The sequence below is a fragment of the Amblyomma mixtum genome, chromosome 7, assembly GCF_055824585.1.
Source record: "Amblyomma mixtum isolate Tamu chromosome 7, ASM5582458v1, whole genome shotgun sequence".
NCBI classification, from domain to species: domain Eukaryota; kingdom Metazoa; phylum Arthropoda; class Arachnida; order Ixodida; family Ixodidae; genus Amblyomma; species Amblyomma mixtum.
The window spans coordinates 117022117-117034449 of NC_143018.1; the positions used below are offsets into that span (position 1 = coordinate 117022117).

General features: G+C 47.9%; 1 protein-coding gene across 1 annotated transcript in view; it reads left to right on the forward strand.

Annotated features, from left to right (window-relative positions):
* The first annotated feature begins 822 nt into the window (after positions 1-822).
* Positions 823-12333, forward strand: part of LOC149337295 (uncharacterized) — a 32242-nt gene continuing 20731 nt past the window's right edge. Inside the window, exons 1-3 of the mRNA XM_089554381.1 lie at positions 823-997; positions 3194-3331; positions 5116-5295. Coding sequence (XP_089410507.1) covers positions 911-997; positions 3194-3331; positions 5116-5295 — 405 coding nt within the window. The 5' untranslated portion in view covers positions 823-910. The remainder of the gene's footprint in view (positions 998-3193; positions 3332-5115; positions 5296-12333) is intronic.

A 12333-nucleotide genomic window follows, 5' to 3' on the forward strand; every position in this document is an offset into this window, starting at 1 on the left:
AACGCCGCTCTCTTTTGCATTGCGCCGTATCTCATCTCGCAGTTCATCAGCCGAATAACTCGCAAAAAACACCTCGGTCGAGGAATTCAAGCATAAAAGAGCGAGTGCATTTGGCCGCTGACTTATTTATAAAGAAATCCCTGTTCTTCCGACAAGCCAGGTAGTATTGTGACTTGGTCGCGCCCTTGACCTAGATGCAACAGCCCGAAGTCGAGAGAAAAAGCCCCGCCTCATTAACTCTTGCAATGAGCGATCCCGTTCGAGCATTTGCCTTCAGTGTGCTGGTTAAGAAATCAGCACAGTAATTGCTGGCGTTATCATTTGCCACAAGTCGGCCGCTGCCAACGGCACTCCACCGGTGAGTTTTCTCATTTCATTGCGTTAGTACGGCGATAACAAAAGCAACTTTTTTTCAGAAGTCTTCACGCCTCAAGCGCAAAGAATGGCGACGGTGTTTCAAACACGCGCGGAGAAGAGTTTACACGAATAAGGTTCAGTAGGGCATCTTTTACGAACGCAGTCACGCCGCAAATTGTCAAAGTGATTTTGTTCATTACAAACCGCTCGACTCTCAATAGAATGTTATTCCTTCCAGATCATTCCAAGGCAGCCAGGCCACAGACTTCGAGATAATGGGGGCTTCGCAAACTCTGACAATCTGCGTGGTGTCAGCGCCATCGAGGTCCCTGTTCCACCCAGAGCACCTACATAGATCGGCATTCCAGCGGTGGTGGCTTTTTCAAGCAATGCTTCATACCCTACACGCCGAGAGACAAGAAGCCGCTCCGGGAAGCGCATAACACGAAAAGCCAGGCTGTTAAAGGCTGCACAAAATCAAGATAAGAAATTGAAACCTACGCCATGCAACACAGACCACTGCCGCGACCAGAGCGATTATCTGAGGCAGACCATGAACTTCACTGCTAATCCGTGTCATGATTTCTATGACTACGTGTGCGGGAACTACTGGCTTCACCCGGACGGCCCCTATGCTCAGGTAATTTATGCTTTTCCTGCAGTTTCTAATATTTCATTTAACTTTTAATTCCAAGAAAACAAGTGATTGTACATGTTGCTGATTGTTTTTATGATTCTCCAGTCAATGTGAAGCGTATATTTTTCCACTACTTTGCTGCTTTGCGCACTTTCGTCGTTTAGTGAACTTAAATGGACAAAGCCAGGACCAGTTAGGTGTCTTACTTTGAATGCGAGGTGCAAGCACTTAATTTCTGTAAAATGCGCTAGGTAAGTTAGTGGCTGATTTTAGGAGTTGCCGCGACAGGCAATGTGACATCCACTCTGCGCTAACATGGGCGCTGCGCTTTAGACAGAAACTTTTAACATACAGTTGGCCGTTTGGCAATAAGCAGTATAGCGCCGAAATCGTAGCAAACCTCCATTTCTTATGTAGGAGATATTGTAGCTGGCTTCAAAAAGCGGTGCTTTAATTTGGCAAAAGTTATTAAGCGCCCGTCCTACAAGGACCGTCAAGAAAAAAAAACGCTTTCCATCACATTTTTTAATAACTGTTCCGTAAAGATGCTCCTTCGAAGATATCTTTCCCGTCCTACAAGGAGCGTCAGAAAAAAAATCATTCTCTCAGACTTTTTTAATAAATGTTCCGTAAAGAAGCTCCTCCAAAAATATATTATCAAAGTCGCATGATGCTGCGAACCATAACATTGCATGGTTTGGTGAGTATGGATTAGAAATGCAGCGGCAAGCCAATATTTTGGAGACGCGGTTCCCCCAGTTTCTTTTCTGCCCACATTGTTATCATTCCCCCCGAAGAAAAATCCTGCAATAATCAATTCTGCGCGGACATGTTCATTTACTCATCTCTGCGTCTCTTATACTTAGCGCTTTTTTCCGTGAATTTTGTGCAAGTGCGATCTCTAAGCCTACCACCCCTCTAAAAATTTGCTCACGGTCGGACAAATTTTAATCAAAACGGCCTGTGGGACCTTCGATATGGGGGATATATCCCCGAATCTGGACGTCTAGTCTGTTCAGTGCCTTGATACTTGCGACATCCTGATGAACTTGAAATACTAATCTTAGCAGTTGACTGCGCAGCTAAGAGACCGTGACTCCGTCTTCAAGCGTTTAGGGAGCGGCCACAAGAGGCGATTGGCTTTTTTTACTAGGACACTAGGCTTCCAAGTTGGCAGTAAACAAAATTAATAAAAATCTTTTCTTTCAAAGTGCCGCGGCATGTAGCGCTAATGCAGACAAAGACTATATATGGGCCACAAAACTACCCAGAATTAGGGCTGTCACACGCCAGGCGGCCAGCTCTAATTGCATTTGCTTTTACAAATGTTTCTTCCGTTTACATACTAAAACCAAAAGTCTATTCCAAGAACTTTATTGTTTAATTACCCTCGGCTTACCATAATCAGAATCATCATCGTCAGCCTGACTACGCGCACTGCAGGGCAAAGGCCTCTCCCATGTCTCGCCAATTAACCCTGTCCTTTGCCAGTTGCGGCCAGCGTATCCCCGCAAACTTCGTAATCTCATCCGCCCACCTAACTTTCTGCCGCTCCCTGCTACGCTTGCCTTCTCTTGGAATCCACTCCGTTACCCTTAAGGACCAGCGGTTATCTTGGCTTCGCATTACATGCCCTGTCACTGCCCATTTCTTCCTTTTGATTTCGACTACGATGTCACTGTGGGGAGGTAGCTCACACCTTTCACATGGTTTGGGCGTGTCAGTCAAACCCATCTATTCCCCTTCCCCCTCCCCCCCCCCAACCCCAACCCCACCAGAGAGGACTGGGAGGTGGCCCTGCTCGGCTGTCAAGACCTAAAGACCCAAAAGGCTTTGGTTCAACGGACGCGGGCGGCGTTGCTTGCCAATGGCGCCCTGAAATAGGGGCTCCACCTCGTATTGTGAGGGGACCAATAGGGTCCTACCCCAATCACCTTTCTGAAAAAAATTTAAGAGGCGATAAACGTTTTTCACCACCACCCGCGTTTGTTCCCGCACCCACTCCGGCCACTTCCGATTTCTTAACGTTAGACCTATCATTTTTATTTCCATAGCTCGCTGCGTTGTCCTCGTTGCGTTTCCAATAAGCATATAATGGCGCAGTTCAGTATTGGATTGCAGGTGGTCACTGCTTGAACTTTGATTTACAAACGCCGCAGCCGAGTTTGGTCATTAACAACATGCTATGCCACTTCGCAGATCGAGGAGACGATACGCAATGCCACGATTTCCGCCCTCAGTGTGCAAAGGGTGCCCAACTGGAACCAGAACGCCTTCCAGAAAGCCGCCGCTCTCTACCAGGCCTGCTTGGCATTCGCCGAATCGTATCGCAATGAGGTGATTGTGGTTAGAACACAGGAGTTACCGATAGCAACGCGCATTTTGTCACTTTTTCGGGCGCTAACAAAAAAAAACTTCAGGGTGCACTTTGACTGTCTAAAGTGCGTAGAGGCGAAAGCGTTTTCCGCATAACTTACGTCACCACTGAATTACGTCTCGCATAATTGATGACGAAGTAATGAGAAATTACTAATTAGTGACTAATCACTTATTAATCACTCAGCATAAATGACTGCTAATTAATGGCGCTTAAGCTTCGCCTTTAGGAGTGGAACGTGGCAGTGTGTTGTAGCGCTGCCAGGGAGTCCACGAAACGCCACCATCCGTTCGGCGCGATGCCTTGCCCTTTGAACGCAACGCTTTTGGAAAGGAAATGGCGCTGTAATTCTCAGCCATCTCGACGGACACCTTAACCGCACCGTACAGGAAGGGAGGAAGTGGCAATGAAAGAAGAGAGGACGTAATGAAGAAACTGAAAATTGTATTTGAGGAAAGGAAATTACGCAGTAACTGTCTCACATATCTCGGTGGACACCCGTCAAAACGCGGACACAACTGCCGACACGGCTGCCGACACGGGTTGCTAACGACAGCATGAGGCATTAAAGGCTTTCGCCTTAAAAGTAACGCCATTTGCACGGGGCCCTTCGATGTTGAAAGAATGACTGCGACTTTCTTTTTTGGCAAAGAGAAGTTGATCCTCAGAAGAGCCTTCACATCTCTTTGTTGTCGCCCGTGGTTAATGACATGTGCACTTAACATGTCTTGTACTCACGTGCAGTCTGCAGCAAAAATTATTTCGAAACGCTCACGACAGCCGATCCCTGTAAATAATGCAAATAGGAAGAGGAGAACGTGCTACACCCGCTTGTGTCGATACCAAGCTCTGGGTCTGGAGACACTGCGATGATGAACTTGTTCCGGAGTACGCGTGTCGCGTAAACTTTTGCCGGAAATTCTACCAGTGTACGCAAACATGCTTTGATACACTGCCCGGTTGAAAAAGTGGCAGTGATAGCGGTCCTGTTACTTCCTCTGAGCATGCCCACTTACCTGGTCCCGTAATAATGGCAGATGCGAGGGAGAGGGCGACAGCTTCCTTCCATCCCGAACTATTAAATATCTTCGTACCGATGTTTTTCGTGGGAAAGAACGAAACACTCCGTTTTTTTTTTCTTGAACAAAGCTCAAGAAATGCATTGTTCTAGTATGACCGCGTCGTATAGTTCCACACCAATGCGCCCATGGCAGATGCCAGTCTAGAGAGCTTACTGATTCCTAGATGGTAGGAAAGTGTTGTCTCGGAGTAGTGACGTCATTGCAATTTTGGTTGCTGCGCTTATAGCGACGATGCTGTAACTCCAAAAAGCCCGTTGAGAAAGTGCTGAGGACGTGAAATTCTGCACCTGCCCAGTCCTTTAAAGACCCTTGTTTCATTACTGCCGTACTATTGAATGAAACCACTTGTAAATCGCCTATTTAACATTGAACCCCCGGGTGCAGTCGTGCTAGCGCATACCTTGGAAAGGATTTGGTTTTTGCTTTGTTATACCGTAAGCATCATGTCTGTGAGTATCATGTCGTATATAAACACTTTAAATGCATCATCAATGACCGGGCAGAAAAGCTTTGATAAACTGATTTTGAGAGATCCTCAGTATATTAGAGATATTTTCAATTTCTCATCTGTAGGTTGTGGTTCAATTATTTCGTAGTTTCAATTTTCAACGCCGCAACGCTGAGTTCGCAACTGCAGATGAACCGTGTTCAATGTTTTTCAGCGTGAACAGCTGAAGGCTTTGATGGTCCGCCTCAAGCTGGATCTGCTGAATTTGGCCGCTTCCCGTAAGGTCGACCCCGTGTACACGGTGGCTCGTCTGTCGCTCGATGTTGGCTTCCCGGTCCTCTTCGAGTTCAAGCTCTTCGACGACTATTTCGTCGAAGGGAAACGGGCCATGCAAGTGAGTACATGGCCATATGTTTTAATCCACCCTACGAATGGTGCCGCGAAACATGGTACTTCACCTGTGATAAAGTACAACGACTCGAAATTTCGCCGGCCTGCGTGGCCACACCTTGTATTCTACAGATCGAGTGGTTTGCGAAGGATATATAATCCAGCTAGGAAAAATCGAGGGTTCATACAAATCTATGCAGCGTTATTTTAATCCAAAAGAGCTGACTGTTGTTCTAAAGATTACGCATTCGATTACAGTAGAAATGGTTAAACAACAAAAAAAGAAAAACATTCATAGGGACACCTGGCAGTGCGATATCCTTAAAAGCAGTTGACGGCTTTACATATACTTTTGCGTCTGTATAAAGATGGTGACAGGGACACAACGAAGGTACAGTCTTTGTCAAAAGTAACCAGGCTGCATGGTTTGCTTCTAGCTCGTACAATGGAGCCCTTGTGGATTTCCTAAAGATGGAAAGGTGTTGAAAGGTAAGAAGACCCCCAGTCCTTACCTTTAACGACCATTTTAGCTTCAGGGAAGCTGTAAGGGCTCCATTGTACGAGCTAGAAGCAAACCATGCAGCCTGGTTACTTTTGACAAAGGGTCTACATCGAAACGTATAGTTGTCATTCTTGGTCCTGGGGATTATGTGACCGAAGGTGCATTTTTTTTTGTTTGTGAGGCTTCTAATAAGATTCCATTAATTATTGCGAGGCGATACAGGCAACTTTCCAAAACATTAAGAAACTCTCTTTTACGCTAAGACATGTTTAATAAATATGCTATATCCGCAGGTAAAAACACATCGGTGAACTTTTTTACCCTCCTTTAAAGACATCAGGGAGGTTCAACTGCAGGTTCTATGATATAGCGTTGTGTATTTCGTCGTCACAGGGTCACTGAGAGAAAAATTAGGTTTCATGAAAAAATGTTGGTATGCCGCACAGGATTTGAACTAATTGAGTTCAGTCTAATGCACAGTGTTCCGCACACTGCATTTAGTGTTTCTTTGGTTGCGCATTGACTGAAGACTGTTATGCACTGACGAATTTTAACAAGCTTGGGTGAAAATGTGCGGTACCGAGTGAGGTTCACGTTCGGAAAAGTACGCCAACTGATTTAATATATGCGACACGGACGTCCCACCCCACAACAGGCAATCAAGGGGACAATTATGCGCTTGCCTGGCTCGTGCCCACGAGTGGGAGACGTTCACTTCTTTTACTGGCTGTGCAGTCTTGCAAGCCACTTAAACATTCTGAATTTGGGATCAGCAATTATTTAAGCTATGGCACTAGGCCTAACCGAACTTGAACGGTGAGGCGTTATTGCTTACTAGGCTTATGCTATAATTTTGAAAGCGTTCGAAATTTTACACGTCCTGAATATTCAGGTTTCCGTATACATGCTCAGTCTTCAGTCTCACTGATTATAATTTTTTAGTGACGTAAAAAGTTGTTCCACTACATTTCCTATTGATAAATTCGACGAATAATGAAAAATGTAGAAACATTCCACCATGCTTTTCTCGGTTTCAGTGACTGTTGGCTTTCGCCATGTGTTTGTCGTCACGAATCCCCCAATTACCTGTCCTTGTGTGCTTGATAGGTTAACGATGGCCTCACTTCCGTCACTCTTGATGCTAAAGAAATCACAAGTTGGTTCTCGCTCAGCTTCCCCGCTTATTGTTCGTATTTGGCACGCGCGGAATAACAGGACGTCTCTATGTCCACCATGTCAAAGGTGGCGCTGGTGAGCATCCTGAAGGTTAGGTTACATCCAACATAAATACCCTCGAAGGTAAGAGAATGGGACAGCCGTCGTCGTAACTCAGTTGTAGAATGGCTCATGGGACATTTGGAGGTCGTGGGTTCGGGTTCCATCGGTGTCTTGTGGCTCTTTTTTATCTTACTTTCTAAGCAATTATCTCTGAAATCAAGTCGATTACACAGCTAATTTTCCATTGATCAAAGCCATGAATTCGAAATAAAATAAACAAGAGAACCATTTCTCTTTATTTACTTTGCTTTCAGCGACTGTGTTGGCCTTCTTAATTCTGAATGATTCTTTAGTTGCGCGCCCTGTGTGCCAGAAATGTGCTTCTGCTGCAATAAGACATGTACAGCCTCACAGAACTTACCGTTCACTCCAAAACTTCGGCTCAATGTCCAACGCACACAATTTATTGTCAAAAATGATCACCATGTTAATAATGCTTTAACATACTAATATTTCGACCAAACCAAACAACCTCGAAATGCATTGTAATATATCCTGTTGTGTATTTTCTAGGAGGCGTCCAAAGAAGGATCCACAAAGAATTCAAAGCTCTGTCTAAAGTGCGGGAAACGCGCATTTATTTTGAAATTGAGAGAACGACTTCGAAGCAGCTTGCTTGATTTGCGACTGACCACAAATTAGGTACCACCCTATAATCTGCTTGCTGTGCTGATGAACTTACTTGGTACAGTGGTTGCCTCAGACAGGCGGTGGTCCCTTGTTAAACAACACTGACCAGGAGGATCGGCCCCAATTTCTACTGAGAAGATTCCGAGAAAGTTGTAACGCTTTTCTTTGTAACGATATGGCACCACGTTTGCGTATGCTAATCTCTAATTAGACGGTAATTGTTTCATAACATTCCTCCGCAGGTGCGACGGTACTCCTATCTCTTTACTGGAATCGTATAGGCTGCTTAAAGGTTGCAGGGCGTGTGGAGGTGTCGTAACTCGTGAATGCTACCTGTTAGACAACGTGTACTTCCAGACTGCGTTGAAAAAGAATGCAGGGTGTGTGCAGTGCTCTTGATTCGTGAATCCATCCCTGTAGACAACGCCGTTTTCCTGCGGTGTTGGAAGTAAGGGGAATATTTCAGGATGTTTAGAGAATAGGTCAGTATTTTTTATGTACCTACAGATCTGAATCTGCCATGCACATACTGTAATACTGCCTAAAATATCGTAAAAGTACAGGTCTATTAAGTGAGCGTAAAAAGGGGCAACAAATAAATCTTCCTGATTGAGTCAGATCTATATATAAGGTCACAGGAACGAGATCACATCAACGTAACCCTTTCATTCCTATTGTCACGTTGTTGTGACGGCAGTCCAGCGGTCAAGAAGACACCAACCAGTCTTGGAAACGAAGCTCTTTATTTGGGCTGACTTGCGCCCGCAAAAGAACTGACTCACTCGGCGGCGGCGTAAGCAACAAGCGTGCTCGTCGGTCGTCGAACTACGAATGCCCGCCGCTCGCGGCATCGCTCAATTTAAAGGCGGCAAGGAAACTTCCAGATAACAGGACAAGATCATCTACAGTAATCTAGAAAAACCTAGATGCAGCCCTTCATGGCTGCGATCAATCGAGATTAGTCTGGTCGCTTCTCGCGCCACGAACAAAAGTGATAACAACCCTTTCCTGCAGCCTTGAGCGTGAACGAACAAACACTACAATGATACGTGGCATTACCCCCCTTCCAAAGAAGCATCGTCTCGATGCTTTAAAATGAAAATAAACACGGAGAATGAAACTTCGAGTCCTTCAGCGTTCATAATATGGCTTCAGGCGTACGACATGTACGACTTCCGGGCGTGGGCGGCGTCGCTGAGATGCTGTCGTGCCGTCGGAGATGACTTCATAGTCGAGGTCACCGATGCGACGGAGAACCCTGTACGGGCCAAAGTAGCGTCGCAGCAACTTTTCGCTCAATCCGCGGCGGCGAACTGGCGTCCATATCCAAACCCGATCACCTGGCTTGTAATGCGTGTCTCGTCGGCGCAGATTGTAGCGTCGGGCGTCGGTGTGCTGCTAGTCTTGAATGCGAAGCCGTGCAAGTCTTCGGGCTTCCTCGGCGCGATGAAGGTAGGCGGCGACGTCGAGGTTGTCTTCGTCGGAAACGTGCGGGAGCATTGCGTCGAGTGTTGTTGTGGGCTTCCTGCCGTATACCAGCTGGAATGGAGTAAACCTGGTTGTCTCCTGGGTGGCAGTATTATAGGCGAAGATCACGTAGGGCAGAATAGAGTCCCACGTCTTGTGTTCGGCGTCGATGAACATGGAGAGCATGTCTGCGATGGTCTTGTTCAGACGCTCTGTGAGTCCGTTGGTTTGCGGATGATAGGCAGTTGTCCTCCGATGACTTGTCTGGCTGTACTTTAAAATGGCTTGCGTCAGTTCCGCTGTAAATGCTGTTCCTCTGTCTGTGATGAGTACTTCGGGTGCGCCGTGTCGGAGGAGAATTTGTTCGACAAAAAATTTTGCAACTTCTGTTGCGGTACCACTAGGCAACGCTTTTGCTTCGGCGTAGCGGGTCATGTAGTCGGTGGCCACGATGATCCACTTGTTACCTGATGATGAAGTAGGAAAGGGGCCGAGTAGGTCCATCCCGATTTGCTGAAAGGGCTTAGTTGGCGGTGGTATGGGGTTTAGGAGTCCGGCTGGTCTAGTCGGAGGCGTTTTGCGTCGTTGACACTCACGGCACGTTTTCACGTAATGCGAAACGTGGGTAGCTAGCCGCGGCCAATAGTACTTCTCCTGGATGCGGTGCAACGTGCGAGCAATCCCGAGATGCCCTGCAGTCGGCTCATCATGACATGCCTGCATAATTTCTTGCCTGAGATTTTTGGGCACGACAAGAAGATGCACTGTCCTGTTGGGCGCGAAGTTCTTCTTCAGAAGGACATTATTGTGAAGGACGAAGGACGACAGTTGGCGCTTGAACCCTCGGGGAGGCGATGCGGTCTTGCCTTGCAGATAATCAACCAGGCTTTGCAACTCAGGATCCGAGCGCTGCTGCTGCGCGAAACTGCTCGCGCTTACCGGTCCTAAGAAAGCGTCGTCGTCTTCCTCTTCCGGTGCTGCGTCGACGGGGGCTCGCGACAAGCAGTCTGCGTCGGAATGCTTGCGGCCAGATTTGTAGACTACAGTTATGTCGAATTCTTGAAGGCGCAGGCTCCAACGAGCAAGGCGGCCGGAGGGATCTTTCAAATTGGCTAGCCAGCACAGAGCATGGTGATCGCTCACAACCTTGAATGGTCGTCCGTACAGGTAGGGGCGAAATTTCGACGTGGCCCAAATAATGGCGAGACATTCTTTCTCGGTGGTCGAGTAGTTGGCCTCGGCTTTCGACAGTGAACGGCTAGCGTACGCGATAACCTTCTCCTGTCTGCCATTTTTCTGAACGAGGACCGCTCCTAAGCCCACACTGCTTGCATCGGTATGAACTTCGGTTTCGGCGTTTTCATCAAAGTGCCCGAGCACAGGAGGGGACTGTAAGCGGCGCTTCAGTTCGTTGAAAGCTTCCTCTTGCGGCCTTTCCCATTTAAAAGGCACGTCAGCCTTGGTAAGTTGGGTCAAAGGTTCAGCGATGCGCGAAAATTTCTTGACGAATCGCCGGTAATAAGCGCATAATCCAAGGAATCTGCGTATAGCCTTCTTGTCATTAGGCTGTGGAAACTCTGCGATCGCAGCCGTCTTCTTGGGGTCTGGGCGAACTCCATCCTTGCTTACGACGTGACCAAGGAACAGCAGCTCCTCGTAAGCGAAGTGGCACTTCTCTCGTTTCAGTGTCAGGCCTGAAGACTTGATCGTTTCCAGCATTATCCGAAGCCTTCTGAGGTGGTCTTCAAAGCTTGAGGAGAAGACAACAACGTCATCTAAGTAGACTAGGCAAATCTGCCATTTCAAGCCTGCGAGCACCGTATCCATTACTCGCTGGAACGTCGCTGGGGCAGAGCAGAGGCCGAATGGCATCACCTTGAACTCGAAGAGTCCGTCTGGCGTGATGAACGCAGTCTTCTCGCGATCTCTTTCGTCGACTTCAATTTGCCAGTAGCCGCTCTTCAGGTCCATCGATGAGAAGTACTTAGCGTTGCACAGCCGGTCCAGTGTATCGTCGATGCGGGGGAGGGGGTAGACATCCTTCTTCGTAATGTTGTTCAGGCGGCGGTAATCGACGCAAAAGCGAAGGGTGCCGTCTTTCTTTTTCACTAGGACGACCGGTGCTGCCCAGGGGCTCCTCGATGGCTGGATGACGTCGTCACGAAGCATTTCCTCAACTTGCTTGCGGATAGCTTGGCGTTCTAACGGCGATACGCGGTAGGGGCTCTGTCGCAGTGGTCGTGCGTGTTCGTCTGTGACAATGCGGTGCTTGGCAAGCCGGGTTCGTCGCACATTCGATGCTGATGAGAAGCAATCGGTGTACCTTTGAAGAAGACTGCGTATTTGGTCTTGTCTGCTCCGGGGTAATGCTGGGTTGATGTCGAACGTGGGTTGATGGCCTTGTTCAGATAGTTCTGCAGGTTGGTCGGGTAGGGCAAATACGTCTCTGATGTCTGCCAGCTCGTCGAGGAAAGCGATCGTCGTACCTTTGTTTAGATGCCGGTATTCTTCAGTGAAGTTGGTTAGCAACACCAGGGCTCGGCCATTTCGGATTTCGGCGACTCCCCTCGCGACGCCCAATCCTCGATCCAGGAGTAACTGGGTGTTCCCCTCGATAACACCTTCGGCATTTTCGATGTCTCCAGTACCTATGCCGACGAGAACACTTGATCGGGGCGGCACGCTCAATGCTTCATCGAGGACGTTTAAGGCAACGTGATGAGTCGCGCTCGTCGCAACAGGTATGGCTTTTTCCGTGGAAAGCTTGATCGACTTAGATCGAAGGTCGATGATCGCCCGATGTTCGTTCAGGAAGTCCATTCCCAAAATCACGTCTCTCGAGCATTGCTGTAGGATCAGGAAGGTTGTCGCATAGGTTCTCCCATTTACAGTAACTCTCGCGGTGCAGCGTCCTGACGGCGTAATCAGGTTGCCACCTGCGGTGCGGATCAGCGGGCCATCCCAGGTTGTTGTCACCTTCCTGATTCGGACAGCGAGTGGGCCACTCATGACAGAGTAATCAGCTCCCGTGTCCACCAAGGCAGTAACCGCGTGACCGTCGACCGTAACTTGAAGGTCACTTGTTCGCGTTCTGGTATTGTACGTTGTCTTCGGTGTCCGGTCTCGGCTTCGTCGAGTAGTGAGGCTGCGGTGGGCGTACTGCGA